Here is a 16,234-nt window from a genome sequence, read left to right on the forward strand (position 1 = left end):
AGACAAAACAAACTTCATATACTCTTGATGGTGTATGTTTCATGTAGTCAGTACAAACCTCGGTATATTTAAACTAAACTGAGGGGTAACAGAAAGTAATTGTTTGTTTTTATGTAATTGAAAAAAGTAAACGAACTATCTATGTGGCCATAATTCATTCCTGCAATAGTTTTGTAAAACGTAATCTGTGTCTTGGTAACATATATAGTTGTCTGTGCTTGTATACACTTAATTCACGACCTCCGTCACCGATCATGTAGTATGTAACACTTACGATAAAGTCACGCCTCTACTCTCCAAGTGTTGGTAGTACTGAGAAACATAAAAACCCTCCTGGGCCTACCTTTACCAGATGGGTCTGTGTCCTGTGGTGGAGAACCCCTGTCTCCTGGTCTCCGGACTGCAGCTCCACGTTGTCCATCTGTCATCCCGTCTCTGTCAGAAGGTCGTGCAGTGGACATGATGCGTGTGCTGAATCCAGGATCCTCCATCTCACGTTGGGAGGACGGTGTGTCTCTACCGTCAGGCTGATTGCCTTGGCCTGAAACATTTACACATGACACTACTTACGTAAAAAGGAGTCACCATTTGCCCAGTAGGTTAGAGTAAGGGCTAGGGTTAGGGTTAGGGTTAGGGTTAGGGTTAGGTCTAGGGTTAGGGTTAGGGTTAGGGTCTCCACTATAATTCGCTGCCCATCTCCACACATTTGATATCACATCTACAGTAAACTACGTTTATAACGAACACGCTATACCGAACTGACGCATATAACTTAACTCTTTGGGTTCCGTCGATTTGCTGTTTATAGGGTGCATATGTGCCTAAAGTACTCATGGAAATGAAAAAAAACTGTTTTGCTGGATTTAATAATCGACACAAAGCATTACGTAGAAGTTAATACGAATTAACAAAACAACTGGGAAAGTACTAGTCTGGATTTGCTAGTTTTATCTCAGTGCTCAATACAAAATGTACTTTACAGGAGGTAATTTGTAGGCTCTTTCAACATTCAAAAATTAAACTAGGTCCAAATTGACATGGCAGAAACAGGCTATAGGCATTAAGCAAATTAGCCTGGAAAAAAGTTATCAAAACAACAATAAAAATACAGCTATGTTTATGTACATAATAATAATGACATGTAAGTTGTTGTTTGTGAAGGGAATATGTTACTTTTACGTTCTGATATTTTGACGATGATTTACTATCCCACAAAGCCACTCACAAATCACTAACCACTGACAAATCACATGCACGTGGGTTTCAAGCACCTGTTTTCACCTGTCGTCAAGGTGTCATAGGTCATAAAAAAAACCTTGATCTGCTAACACCTGGTTATGCTCAGTTTCACAATAGTCTGTTTTGTTCATATTTTCACACACTTTTACGTGTAAAAAGACATAAAAACCTACCTTTGATATGCTGTATTTGTGCCAAGGCCAAATTAGTACTAATTGAGTTGTTTGAATATTTATATATTTTGTATATTAAATGCATTTATTTAAAACCTGAGATCAGGATCTGAGATACAGGTTTTTTTTCATTTCCGTGAGTACTTTATGACGAACTACGGTTATAACAAACTAAAATTAGTGGTCGCTTTTAGTTTGTTACAACCGTAGTTTACTGTTTATTGACCCAGAATCAACTGTCTTATGTCCATGATGACAATGGCACAAGCTGATAATTTAAATGTCCTTGATTCATACCTGAGAGTACGTCAATCTGCCGACCCCTGCCATTGTCTTCGATCCCCCCGGAAGGCCTGAGCTGGGCGTGGGAAATACTTGCACCTTCAGGAACTATCACATCTTCATCTCCCGCGGCTCTCCTCACATCGAGAGATGTGGGTGAATCCCCTGTACGAAGATTAACCCAAGCCGAATAAATAAACGTACAGTTAGCCAATGACTGGAATTCTTCGTGGTTCAATGGACACGTAAGGTATTGCATGAGGTGGACGCTTAGGTGATCAGCCACTAACGGAACAAATACTAGCATATAACTTATGACCTTCTTGAATTATCTTTGCACAGCCCTGGTTTCGTTTTCGGTTAAGGTTTCACTGTAATTCGGGGTGGTTTGGTAGCCTAGTGGTTCAGGCGTTCATTCATCACGCCGAAGACCCGGGTTTGATTCCCGACATGGGTACAACGTGTGAAGCCCATTTCTGGTTTACTCCACCGTGATATTGCTGGAATATTGCTAAAAGCGGGGTAAAACAATTACATAACCTATCTATTGCCTTTAATGATTTTATTATGAACTATTTTTTTGGAAAATTGATGTTACCATCAACGTCAGGTCTACCAGCGCCTGTTGTCTTCAGCTGTGCGTGGGACACATTGGCGTCTTCAGGAACAATCACATCCTCATCCCCAGCGGCTCTCCGTACATTCAGAGATCCTGGTGACCCTTCTAAAAACAATCAGAACAGGATTTAAACACTATCTGAGATGCAATATCAAACTGATCTGGGTGCCGTTGTACAAAGCGATCTCCGCGCTAAGGTGACCGTAACTCCCATACCTTAACATAGACTTACGACCCCGTTGTCAGTTGCTTGTCATTACAACGTATAGTGTACGTACGTTGTGGTGTGCAGTATGATGATAGCGTATACAATCTCAACTGGACGTACGTAGTACAATGTGTATGGTGAGGTATAAGGGGCAGTCTGGGGTATGAATCCAGCTGTTTCAAGGGTAAGGAACTCTGAAATGTGTCAGCACCACACAAGCCCTCGCTATAACATGATATTAATCGGCATGTAGATAAGACACAGTGTCCGATGAAGACCGGGACCTGACGAGGCATTTATAGCAGGCGAATAAAGCCTAATGGACATGAATTTACCAGTATTTGAGACAGTGAAATCTTGGTATAAACGAAGCCGACATTTAAGAAAATAGAGTCATAGCAGTAATAAATTCAGTGAAATAGAGTAATGTTTTCTTACTTGTTCGCCCTCCACCTTCCTCTGCAAGCGAGTCCTCGTCAACGGCAGGGCGATGTAGTGGTTGTCCGTGTGGGTCATTCATTCCGATGCTGTCTGCATCTCCACCCGCTGTCGTGAGCGTTGCTGGCCTTGACCCTTGCAGTTCCCTCTGTGATCTGGCAGCATCATTCCCTGCTGGAGCCCCGCCCACTCCGCCACGTGGTGCTGCCATGAATATGTACAAAGTTTTCTTTGCCTGTACACTAGTATTCATGATGGTATTCACGATGTATTCATGATGGTATTAATGATGGTATTCTTTTTAGCTCCAGGAACATGTTGGCGACAAGGGCAAAAACATCTAAGTCTGATATTTCAGTGGAGATTCTGACAACTTTTTGAATGGAACAAAATGTAGAACGTCATAAATTACAATGGAGATACAAACACCTTTATTGAATAAGTGGGTTCAGTTTTGAAGCCAGTTACCTCAGTTATACAGCAGTGTTGCAGGTTAATGTGGCAGTAAATTGTGTCCATCTATTTGAGGAACCAGTCATCTTCTTAAGGACAACTTAGATAATAATATCAGGCTCTATTTCCGTTGAAATTATTTCCAAGACTGACACACACCCTTAACTATGAAATGTCCAAAAAACGAAAAGGTAAAATTATTACCTGCTCGTTTTGTTACATTTTGTACTTTGGGAGTCGTTTCAGAAGTGAGTATAAGATAAGGTATAGTCTTAAAATTTGCCTAAAACCATATTCACTATTTATACATTACAGGTGGATATAGAAAATCAATGCAAAAGAACATGTACCGACACAAAATATATTGGACGTAAAAGGCAAACTTTCGATGTTCGAAAAATGACTGGATTACTGATAACCCAACAGGTAGCACCAACCACCTGCATAACGCCTTGACAGAACACACATGAACCCTCCTGGGCCTACCTTTACCAGATGGGTCTGTGTCCTGTGGTGGAGACCCCCTGTCTCCTGGTCTCCGGACTGCAGCTCCACGTTGTCCATCTGTCATCCCGTCTCTGTCAGAAGGTCGTGCAGTGGACATGACGCGTGTGCTGAATCCAGGATCCTCCATCTCACGTTGGGAAGACGGTGTGTCTCTACCGTCAGGCTGGTTGCCTTGGCCTGAAAGATTTACACATGACACTACTTACGTAACTAGGAGGAACCATTTGCCCAGTAGGTTAGGTCTAGGGTAAGGGTAAGGGTAAGAGTAAGGGTAAGAGTAAGGGTTAAGGTTAGTTCAGGGTAAGGGTAAGGGTAAGAGTAAGGGTAAGGGTAGGGGTAGGGGTAAGAGTAAGGGTTAAGGTTAGTTCAGGGCAAGGGTAAGGGTAAGGGTAAGGGTAAGGGTATGGGTATGGGTATGGGTAAGGGTAGGGGTAGGGGTAAGGGTAAGAGTAAGGGTTAAGGTTAGTTCAGGTCAGGGTAAGGGTAAGGGTAAGGGTATGGATATGGGTAAGGGTAAGGGTAAGAGTAAGGGTTAAGGTTAGTTCAGGGTAAGGGTAAGGGTAAGGGTAGGGGTAGGGGTAAGGGTAAGAGTAAGGGTTAAGGTTAGTTCAGGTCAGGGTAAGGGTAAGGGTATGGGTATGGGTAAGGGTAAGGGTAAGAGTAAGGGTTAAGGTTAGTTCAGGGTCAGGGTAAGGGTAAGGGTAAGGGTAGGGGTAGGGGTAGGGGTAAGGGTAAGAGTGAGGGTTAAGGTTAGTTCAGATCAGGGTAAGGGTAAGGGTAAGGGTAGGGGTAGGGGTAGGGTTAAGGGTAAGAGTAAGAGTAAGAGAGTAAGAGTCAGGGTTAAGGTTAGGTCAGGGTAAGGGTAAGGGTAGGGGTAGGGGTAGGGGTAGGGGTATGAGTAAGGGTAAAGGTTAGGTCACGGTAAGGGTAAGGGTCAGGGTAAGGTTAAGGGTAAGAGTAAGGGTAAGAGTAAGGGTTAAGGTTAGGTCAGGGTAAGGGTAGGGGTCAGGGTAAGGGTAAGGGTAGGGGTAGGGGTAGGGGTAGGGGTAGGGGTAGGGGTAAAGGTTAGGTTAGGTTAGGTTAGGTTAGGTTAGGTTAGGTTAGGTTAGGTTAGGTTAGGTTAAGGGTTAAGGTTACGGTTAGGGTTAGGGATAGGGTCTCCATTAAAATTCGCTGCCCATCATTCAGTCTCTTATGTGTGCCAGGATGCGAATCCCAGTTTTGTTCTCATTTTGATCTTTAATTTGACAGCACTGTGTGTCTCTACCAACAAACTGGTTGCCACCTGCAGTTACAACCAATAACAAACCATTTTTCTGTTAACTTATCTAATACATGGATTTCTTTCACACTCCCCATGACCATCTCCACACATCAGATATCACATCTTCAGTAAACTACGTTTATAACGAACACGCTTATACCGAGCTGAGAGAAATAACTAAATCTTTTTGGGTTCCGTCGATTTGCTGTATATAGGGTGTATATCTGCCTAGGACGAACTACGGTTATAACAAACTAAAATTAGTGGTCCCTTTTGGTTCGTTACAACCGTGGTGTGCTGTAGTTGACCCAGCATCAACTGTCTTATCTCCATGATGACAATGGCACAAGCTGATAATTTAAATGTCCTTGATTCATACCTGAGAGTACGTCAATCTGCCGACCCCTGCCATTGTCACTGATCCCCCCGGAAGGCCTGAGCTGGGCGTGGGAAACACTGGCACCTTCAGGGACTATCACATCTTCATCTCCCGCGGCTCTCCTCACATCGAGAGATGTGGGTGAATCCCCTGTACGAAGATAAACCAAAGCCGAATAAATAAACGTATAATCAGCCACTGACTGAACAAATACTAGTATATAACGTTTCACCATCATGAAATATCTTTGCACAGGCCCTGGTTTCGGTAGAGGTTACAGTTTCTCCGTATTTCCGGGCGGTCGGGTAGCCTGGTGGTTAAAGCGTTCACTCATCACGCCAAAGACCCTGGTTCGATTCACCAACATGGGTACAATGTGTGAAGCCCATTTCTGGTTTACACCGATCTGATATTGCTGGAATATTGTTAAAAGCGGAGTAAAACCACACTCCCTCACTCACTCACTCAGTATATTTCCAAATGTGTTGTTTTCAGTAAACAATTACATAACCTAGCTCTCGTTTTTTATGCTTTTATTAGGAAATATGTTTTTTGAAAATTTGATGTTATCATCACCGTCAGGTCTACCAGAGCCTGTTGTCTTCAGCTGTGCGTGGGACACATTGGCGTCTTCAGGAACAATCACATCCTCATCCCCAGCGGCTCTCCGTACATTCAGAGATCCTGGTGACCCTTCTAAAATGCAACCAGATCAGGATTTAAACACTATCTGAGATGCAATATCAAACTGATCTGGGTGCCGTTGTACAAAGCGATATCCGCGCTAAGGTGATCGTAACTCCCATACCTTAACATAAACTTACGACCCCATTCTCAGTTGCTTGTCATCACAACGTGTAGTGTACGTACGCTGTGGTGTGCAGTATGTTGATAGCGTATACAATCTCAACTGGACGTACGTAGTACAATGTGTATGGTGAGGTATAAGGGGCAGTCTGGGGTTCGAATCCAGCTGTTTCAAGGGTAAGGAACTCTGAAATGTGTCAGCACCACACATGCCCTCGCTATAACATGATATTTATCGACATGTAGATATGACACAGTGTCTGATCATGGAGACTGACCGGGACGTGATGAGGCATTTGTTGCAGGCGAATAAAGCCTAATCTACATGAATGTACCAGAAACTGAGACAGTGACATCTTGGTATAAACAAAGCCTTCTAAGAAAATAGAGTCATAGCAGTAATAAATTCAGTGAAATAGAGTAATGTTTTCCTACTTGTTCGCCTCCCTCCTTCCTCTGCCAGCGAGTCCTCGTCAACGGCAGGGCGACGTAGTGGTTGTCCGTGTGGGTCATTCATTCCGATGCTGTCTGCATCACCACCGGCCGCCGTGAGCGTTGCTGGCCTTGACCCTTGCAGTTCCCTCTGTGATCTGGCAGCATCATTACCTGCTGGAGCCCCGCCCACTCCGCCACGTGGTGCTGCCATGAATATGTACAACGTTTTCTTTGCCTGTTAACTAGTATTCATGTAAGCTCCAGGAACATATTGGAGACAAGGGAAACACATCTCAGTCTGATATTTCAGTGGAGATTCTGACAACTTTTTGAATGGAACAAAATGTAGAACGTCATAAACTACAATGGAGATACAAACACCTTTTTTGAATAAGTGGGTTCAGTTTTAAAGCCAGTTACTCCAGTTATACAGCAGTGTTGCAGGTTAATGTGGCAGTAAATTGTGTCCATCTATTTGAGGAACCAGTCATTTGTCACGTTCTTAAGGACAACTTAGGTCATAATATCAGGTTCTATTTCCGTTGAAATTATTTCCAAGACTTACACACACCCTAAAATATTAAATGTCCGAAAACGAAAAGGTAAAATTATTAAGGACAACTTAGGTCATAATATCAGGTTCTATTTCCGTTGAAATTATTTCCAAGACTTACACACACCCTAAAATATTAAATGTCCGAAAACGAAAAGGTAAAATTATTACCTGCTCGTTTTGTTACATTTTGTACTTTGGGAGTCATTTCAGAAGTGAGTATAAGATAAGGTATATTCTTAAAAGTTGCCTAAAACCATATTCACTATTTATAAATTACGTGTGAATATAGAACATCAATGCCAAAGAAAATATGTACCGACACAATGTATTGGACGTGAAAGGCAAACTTGTGATGTTCGAAAAATGACCACTGACTGAACAAATAGTATATAACTTTTGACCTTCTTGAAATATCTTTGCACAGGCCCTGGTTTCGGTAGAGGTTTCACTGTCATTTGGGGCGGTCTGGTAGCTTGGTGGTTAAATAATTCACTCATCACGCTGAAGACCCGGGTTTGATACCCGACATGAGTACAATGTGTAAATCCCATTTCTGTGTCCCCAGCCTTGATATTGCGGGAATATTGTTAAAAGCTGAGTAAAACCATACTCCCTCCCTCACTCACTCACTATAATTCGAAATGTGTTGTTTTAAGTAAACAATTACATAACCTAGCTCTCGTTTTTTATGCTATTATGATGAAATATGTTTTTGAAAATTTCATGTTACCATCCTCGTCAGGTCTACCAGCGCCTGTTGTCTTCAGCTGTGCGTGGGACACATTGGCGTCTTCAGGAACAATCACATCCTCATCCCCAGCGGCTCTCCGTACATTCAGAGATCCTGGTGACCCTTCTAAAAAGCAACCAGATCAGGATTTAAACACTATCTGAGATGCAATATCAAACTGATCTGGGTGCCGTTGTACAAAGCGATATCCGCGCTAAGGTGATCGTAACTCCCATACCTTAACATAAACTTACGACCCCGTTCTCAGTTGCTTGTCATAACAACGTATAGTGTACGTACGCTGTGGTGTGCAGTATGTTGATAGCGTATACAGTCTCAACTGGACGAACGTAGTACAATGTGTATGGTGAGGTATAAGGGGCAGTCTGGGGTTAGAATCCAGCTGTTTCAAGGGTAAGGAACTCTGAAATGTGTCAGCACCACACATGCCCTCTCTGTATAACATGATATACTACTCAAAAGAAGTTAAGGATCACCCGATTCTTTCATATTGGTTATGTTAATCTGTCATGGCATGAGAGATTAACTATTGTAATATGGAAGAATCAGGTGATCCTTATCTTCTTTTGAGTAGTATATTATCGACATGGAGATATGACACAGTGTCTGATGATGGAGACTGACCGGGACGCGATGAGGCATTTGTTGCAGGCGAATAAAGCCTAATCTATATGAATGTACCAGAAACTGAGACAGTGACATCTTGGTATAAACTAAGCCGACATGTAAGAAAATAGAGTCATAGCAGTAATAATTTCAGTGAAAAAGAGTAATGTTTTCCTACTTGTCCGCCTCCCTCCTTCCTCTGCCAGCGAGTCCTCGTCAACGGCAGGGCGACGTAGTGGTTGTCCGTGTGGGTCATTCATTCCGATGCTGTCTGCATCACCACCGGCCGCCGTGAGCGTTGCTGGCCTTGACCCTTGCAGTTCCCTCTGTGATCTGGCAGCATCATTCCCTGCTGGAGCCCCGCCCACTCCGCCACGTGGTGCTGCCATGAATACGTACAAAGTTTCCTTTACCTGTTAACTAGTATTTATGTAAGCTCCAGGAACATATTGGAGACAAGGGAAACACATCTCAGTCTGATATTTCAGTGGAGATTCTGACAACTTTTTGAATGGAACAAAATGTAGAACGTCATAAACTACAATGGAGATACAAACGCCTTATTTGAATAAGTGGGTTCAGTTTTAAAGCCAGTTACTCCAGTTATACAGCAGTGTTGCAGGTTAATGTGGCAGTAAATTGTGTCCATCTATTTGAGGAACCAGTCATTTGTCACGTTCTTAAGGACAACTTAGATCATAATATCAGGTTCTATTTCCGTTGAAATTATTTCCAAGACTTACACACACCCTAAAATATTAAATGTCCGAAATTGAAAAGGTAAAATATTACCTGCTCGTTTTGTTACATTTTAGACTTTGGGAGTCGTTTCAGAAGTGAGTATAAGATAAGGTATATTCTTAAAAGTTGCCTAAAACCATATTCACTATTTATACATGACAATTGGATATAGAAAATCAATGCCAAAGAACATGTACCGACACAATGTATTGGACGTGAAAGGCAAACTTGTAATGTTCAAAAAATGACTGGATTACTGATAACCCAACAGGTAGCATCAACCACCTGCATAACGCCTTGACAGAACACACATGTAAAAACCCTCCTGGGCCTACCTTTACCAGATGGGTCTGTGTCCTGTGGTCTCCGGACTGCAGCTCCACGTTGTCCATCTGTCATCCCGTCTCTGTCAGAAGGTCGTGCAGTGGACATGATGCGTGTGCTGAATCCAGGATCCTCCATCTCACGTTGGGAGGACGGTGTGTCTCTACCGTCAGGCTGGTTGCCTTGGCCTGTAACATTTACACATGTGTAGGGTACAAACCCGGCTTCAGGGCAAGAATCTGCATGACTGGCCCATTCGTACCTAATAAGACTAAGAGTTACGTCCCTTTGATCGGGGTTCGAATCCCTGATTGACCCATTTGTACGATTTCTTCTTTAAAATACCAACCGAGATCGACACTCCCCAAGACCATCTCCTCACCATGACTACGCCTCCGATATCACATCTACAGTAATCTACGTTTATAACGAACACACTTATACCGAACTAACGCATATACGAACTGTTTTTGGGTCCCGCTGGTTTGTTGTATATAGGGTGTATATGTGCCTATGACGAACTAGGGCTATAACTATAAATTAGTGGTCCCTTTTGGTTCGTTACAACCGTGGTGTGCTGTAGTTGACCCAGAATCAACTGTCTTATCTCTATGATGACAATGGCACAAGCTGATAATTTAAATGTCCTTGATTCATACCTGAGAGTACGTCAATCTGCCGACCCCTGCCATTGTCTTCGATCCCCCCGGAAGGTCTGAGCTGGGCGTGGGAAATACTTGCACCTTCAGGAACTATCACATCTTCATCTCCCGCGGCTCTCCTCACATCGAGAGATGTGGGTGAATCCCCTGTACGAAGATAAACCAAAGCCGAATAAATAAACGTATAGTCAGCCAATGACTGAAAAAATATATAACTTTTGACGTTCTTGAAATATCTTTGCAGAGGCCCTGGTTTGGGTAGATGTTTAAATATAATTTGGGGTGGTCGGTTAGCCTTGTGGTTAATTATATAAAGCCTTAGCTCCTTACGCCGAAGACCTGGGTTCGATTCCCGACATGAGTACAATGTGTGAAGCCCAATTTGGGTATCCCTTGCCACGATATTGCTAAAAGCGGCGTAAACCCATACTAACACACTCAATATAATTCCTAATGTGTTGTTTTCAGTAAACAATGACATAACCTAGCTATCGCTTTTTATGCCTTTATTAGGAAATATGTTTTTGGAAATTTGATGTTACAATCACCGTCAGGTCTACCAGCGCCTGTTGTCTTCAGCTGTGCGTGGGACACATGGGCGTCTTCAGGAACAATCACATCCTCATCCCCAGTGGCTCTCCGTACATTCAGAGATCCTGGTGACCCTTCTGAAACAATCAGATTTCTTAAGAGACTCCTGGAGAATATCCGCCAAGATGCCGCATCATGCATTAATTGATTGCAATGATTTTTTGTAGTTAAACAACATTTCTGTGAAACCCCAGCCTGTTAGTATAATCAGAGGAAAGTCAAAGTGATATTTGGTGGAGACCTTCACTACACTACCAGCAAGTGTCGGGGCCTAAGACCTCTTTGTCATACCTACCATCTACTAATAACGTAAATATCATGGAAAAGACACACTGCGATATGAAACTTAGCAGATGCAGGGAAGGTTGTTTGATTGAACAGAGCGAACTAAATCTTGGGTATTGAAGCACATCCATCAGCTCAATCCTGCTTTATCCACATTCCTCTGTCAAGTGTCAATACAACGAAGGGGCACAGGTGGCCACATCGTCTCAGTTGCAGTAATTCGTTGTGCAAAATTGCGTCCCTTGGGCACGCCAGAAACCTATGATTGTGGGTTCGAACCCCGGCTCATCGCCAATTTTGTTTCTTGGGTGGTGAGCACCCTGCCCGTGCTGGTGGGTTTCCTAAAAAGGGCTAACGTCCGAGACTAGCATCATTTTAGATTGTTAAAATGACATGTTTGGTTATTTGAATAATAAATGTTTTCTTACTTGTTCGCCTCCCTCCTTCTTCTGCCAGTGAGTCCTCGTCAACGGCAGGGCGACGTAGTGGCTGTCCGTGTGGGTCATTCATCCCGATGCTGTCTGCATCTCCACCGGCCGTCGTGAGCGTTGCTGGCCTTGACCCTTGAAGTTCCCTCTGTGATCTGTCAGCATCCTTACCTGATGGGGCCCCGCCCACTCCGCCACGTGGTGCTGCAAAGATTATTTTGTCCGTTTATTAACAACAAACTTGAAGTAGACGTAAGGATAGGCGGCTTTTCATTCACACCTTGGTTACATATCAGTTTCTGAATTAAGTGCCTGGCAGTCATACAGCAATGTAACGGCAAAAGGGCTTCACACAATTTACCCATGTGGAGAAAACTGTGTCTTCGGTGACGAGGGAGCGCTTTGGCTACTAAGCTACCCCACATATGTTTTTTTACGTCCATAACACAGAGGAAATGATTATTAATAAATAAGGGTTACAGGCACACTGTCTCTCATGGTTAAGTCTCTCATGGTCATGTCTCTCATGGTTAAGTCTCTCATGGTCAAGTCTCATGGTCAAGTCTCTCATGGTCAAGTCTCTCATGGTCAAGTCTCTCATGGTCAAGTCTCATGGTCAAGTATCATGGTCAAGTCTCTCATGGTCAAGTCTAATGGTTAAGTCTCTCATGGTCAAGTCTCTCAAGGTCATGTCTCTCAAGGTCATGTCTCTCAAGGTCATGTTTCTCAAGTTCATGTCTCTCAAGGTCATGTCTCTCAAGGTCAAGTCTCTCAAGGTCATGTCTCTCAAGGTCATGTCTCTCATGGTCATGACTCATGGTTAAGTCTCTCATGGTCAAGTCTCTCAGGGTCATGACTCTCATTGTCAAGTCTCTCATGGTCAAGTCTCTCATAGTCATGTCTCTCATGGTTAAGTCTCTCATGGTCAAGTCTCTCATGGTCAAGTCTCTCATGGTCAAGTCTCTCAGGGTCATGACTCTCATTGTCAAGTCTCTCATGGTCAAGTCTCTCATGGTCATGTCTCTGATGGTTAAGTCTCTCATGGTCAAGTCTCTCTCATGGTCAAGTCTCTCATGGTCAAATCTCTGATGGTCAAGTATCTCTCATGGTCAAGTCTCTCATGGTCATGTCTCTGATGGTCAAGTCTCTCATGGTCAAGTCTCTCTCATGGTTAAGTCTCTCATGGTCATGTCTCTGATGGTCAAGTCTCATGGTCATGTCTCTCATGGTCAAGTCTCTCATGGTCAAGTCTCTCTCATGGTCAAGTCTCTCATGGTCAAGTCTCTCATGGTCAAGTCTCTCTCATGGTTAAGTCTCTCATGGTCATGTCTCTGATGGTCAAGTCTCATGGTCATGTCTCTCATGGTCAAGTCTCTCATGGTCAAGTCTCTCTCATGGTCAAGTCTCTCATGGTCAAGTCTCTCATGGTCAAGTCTCTCAGGGTCATGACTCTCATGGTCAAGTCTCTCATGGTCAAGTCTCTCAAGGTCATGACTCTCATTGTCAAGTCTCTCATGGTCAAGTCTCATGGTCAAGTCTCTCATGGTCAAGTCTCTCATGGTCAAGTCTCTCATGGTCAAGTCTCAAGGTCATGTCTCTCATGGTCAAGTCTCTCATTGTCAAGTCTCATGGTCAAGTCTCTCATGGTCAAGTCTCTCATGGTCAAGTATCATGGTCATGTCTCTCATGGTCAAGTCTCTCATGGTCAAGTCTCTCTCATGGTCAAGTCTCTCATGGTCAAGTCTCTCATGGTCAAGTCTCTCAGGGTCATGACTCTCATGGTCAAGTCTCTCATGGTCAAGTCTCTCAAGGTCATGACTCTCATTGTCAAGTCTCTCATGGTCAAGTCTCATGGTCAAGTCTCTCATGGTCAAGTCTCTCATGGTCAAGTCTCAAGGTCATGTCTCTCATGGTCAAGTCTCTCATGGTCAAGTCTCATGGTCAAGTCTCTCATGGTCAAGTCTCTCATGGTCAAGTCTCATGGTCATGTCTCTCATGGTCAAGTCTCTCTCATGGTCAAGTCTCTCTCATGGTCAAGTCTCTCATGGTCAAGTCTCTCAGGGTCATGACTCTCATGGTCAAGTCTCTCATGGTCAAGTCTCTCAAGGTCATGACTCTCATTGTCAAGTCTCTCATGGTCAAGTCTCATGGTCAAGTCTCTCATGGTCAAGTCTCTCATGGTCAAGTCTCTCATGGTCAAGTCTCAAGGTCATGTCTCTCATGGTCAAGTCTCTCATGGTCAAGTCTCATGGTCAAGTCTCTCATGGTCAAGTCTCTCATGGTCAAGTCTCATGGTCATGTCTCTCATGGTCAAGTCTCTCATGGTCATGTCTCTCATGGTCAAGTCTCTCATGGTCAAGTCTCTCATGGTCAAGTCTCTCATGGTCAAGTCTCAAGGTCATGTCTCTCATGGTCAAGTCTCTCATGGTCAAGTCTCTCATGGTCAAGTCTCTTATGGTCATGTCTCTCATGGTCAAGTCTCTCATGGTCAAGTCTCTCTGGGTCAAGTCTCTCAGGCTTATGACTCTTAAAGTGATCTGTCAAGATTATGGCTTTACTCACAAAATACTTTGTATTGATGTGGATGGCCAAATTGCGGTCGAGACTTTTAATTGAGCTGAATTATTTTTTCCCCAGCAGATGGCGCTGTTTACCCCTAACAAAAAAAAGAACACAACAACAACAAGCCAGAAACACAACCCCCCCCCCCCCCCCCCCCCTGCCCCCGCCCCACTAGAAGTCACGTGGTCCGCGCCTTACGACCATATGTCAATGATATGTATCGTTTTTCTGCTGAAATCTCAAACTTCCGCCTCCATGGGTATTTTCAGGTTAGTCAGAACACTCGCACAGTTACAAGCGCAATTGTATCACACCGTCTGGCATTGCCAAATCTACCAGCTGTTGCATACCTTGTTCTCCGGGGTCGTCCATTCTCGCAGTGCCCGCCGCACCCCTCGGAGCCGCCATCTTGGCAGCCACAGGTGTAGACTCGTTGACCTCAGTGTGGGCGGAGTCTGTGCCCTCCCGTCGTGGTAATCTTCCAAGTTTGCCTTTTCTGTTTGGAGCTGTGATTTGCAATAATAATGGGTCAGTGTGTTGGTGCTCACACAGTTTTTTTGTTACACTACAATAGTTGACTGACATGCCTAAGGAGGTAAATCTGCAGAGCTTAAGATAGATGTATGCATTAATGCAAATATTAGACTCAATAAATTTATGAATTTGTTTGGACACTGTCAAGAACAGTATTTTAGTTACATGGTCAACGGTGTCCTGATTGTTATGGTCAACGGTGTCCTGATTGTTATGGTCAATGTTCTCCAGATTGTTATGGTCAATGGTGTCCTGATTGTTATGGTCAATGGTGTCCTGATTGTTATGGTCAATGTTCTCCAGATTGTTATGGTCAACGGTGTCCTGATTGTTATGGTCAATGTTCTCCAGATTGTTATGGTCAACGGTGTCCTGATTGTTATTGTCAATGTTCTCCTGATTGTTTTGGTCAACGGTGTCCTGATTGTTATGGTCAATGGTGTTCTGATTGTTATGGTCAATGGTGTCCTGATTGTTATGGTCAATGGTGTCCTGATTGTTATTGTCAATGATGTTCTGATTGTTATTGTCAATGGTGTTCTGATTGTTATGGTCAATGGTCTCCTGATTGTTATGGTCAATGGTGTCCTGATTGTTATGGTCAATGGTGTCCTGATTATTATGGTCAAAGGTGTTCTGATTGTTATGGTCAATGGTGTCCTGATTGTTATGGTCAATGATGTACTGATTGTTATGGTCAATGGTGTTGTGATTGTTATGGTCAATGGTGTTGTGATTGTTATGGTCAATGGTGTCCTGATTGTTATGGTCAATGGTGTCCTGATTGTTATTGTCAATGGTGTCCTGATTGTTATTGTCAATGGTGTCCTGATTGTTATTGTCAATGGTGTCCTGATTGTTATGGTCAATGGTGTCCTGATTGTTATGGTCAATGGTGTCCTGATTGTTATGGTCAATGATGTCCTGATTGTTATGGTCAATGATGTCCTGATTGTTATGGTCAATGATGTCCTGATTGTTATGGTCAATGATGTCCTGATTGTTATGGTCAATGATGTCCTGATTGTTATTGTCAATGGTGTCCTGATTGTTATGGTCAATGGTGTCCTGATAGTTATGGTCAATGATGTCCTGATTGTTATGGTCAATGATGTCCTGATTGTTGTGGTCAATGATGTTCTGATTGTTATGGTCAATGATGTCCTGATTGTTATGGTCAATGGTGTCCTGATTGTTGTGGTCAATGATGTTCTGATTGTTATGGTCAATGATGTCCTGATTGTTATTGTCAATGATGTTCTGATTGTTATGGTCAATGGTGTTCTGATTGTTATGGTCAAGGGTGTTCTGATTTTATGGTCAATGGTGTCCTGACTGTTATTGTCAATGGTGTCCTGATTGTTATTGTCAATGGTGTCCTGATTGTTAT

At 43.3% G+C, this 16,234-nt stretch overlaps 1 protein-coding gene across 19 annotated transcripts in view; it reads right to left on the reverse strand.

Annotated features, from left to right (window-relative positions):
* Window positions 1-16,234, reverse strand: part of LOC124113563 (collagen alpha-2(XI) chain-like) — a 43,272-nt gene that overhangs the window by 14,208 nt on the left and 12,830 nt on the right. For 5 of the 19 annotated variants that reach the window (XM_048395335.1, XM_048395326.1, XM_048395332.1 and 2 more), the window contains 15 exons: window positions 14,661-14,816; window positions 11,749-11,952; window positions 10,987-11,112; window positions 10,442-10,591; window positions 9,794-9,970; window positions 8,896-9,099; window positions 8,091-8,216; window positions 6,805-7,008; window positions 6,139-6,258; window positions 5,563-5,712; window positions 3,899-4,096; window positions 2,960-3,166; window positions 2,293-2,418; window positions 1,710-1,859; window positions 344-541 (listed from right to left, as the gene is read on the reverse strand). In XM_048395335.1, coding sequence (XP_048251292.1) covers window positions 344-541; window positions 1,710-1,859; window positions 2,293-2,418; window positions 2,960-3,166; window positions 3,899-4,096; window positions 5,563-5,712; window positions 6,139-6,258; window positions 6,805-7,008; window positions 8,091-8,216; window positions 8,896-9,099; window positions 9,794-9,970; window positions 10,442-10,591; window positions 10,987-11,112; window positions 11,749-11,952; window positions 14,661-14,816 — 2,496 coding nt within the window. The remainder of the gene's footprint in view (window positions 1-343; window positions 542-1,709; window positions 1,860-2,292; window positions 2,419-2,959; window positions 3,167-3,898; window positions 4,097-5,562; window positions 5,713-6,138; window positions 6,259-6,804; window positions 7,009-8,090; window positions 8,217-8,895; window positions 9,100-9,793; window positions 9,971-10,441; window positions 10,592-10,986; window positions 11,113-11,748; window positions 11,953-14,660; window positions 14,817-16,234) is intronic. The other 14 variants (XM_048395334.1, XM_048395329.1, XM_048395327.1 and 11 more) reach the window with 13 other exon arrangements.

This window comes from Haliotis rufescens, unplaced genomic scaffold, assembly GCF_023055435.1.
Source record: "Haliotis rufescens isolate VD_foot unplaced genomic scaffold, xgHalRufe1.0.p SCAF_14, whole genome shotgun sequence".
Taxonomy (NCBI): Eukaryota; Metazoa; Mollusca; class Gastropoda; order Lepetellida; family Haliotidae; genus Haliotis; species Haliotis rufescens.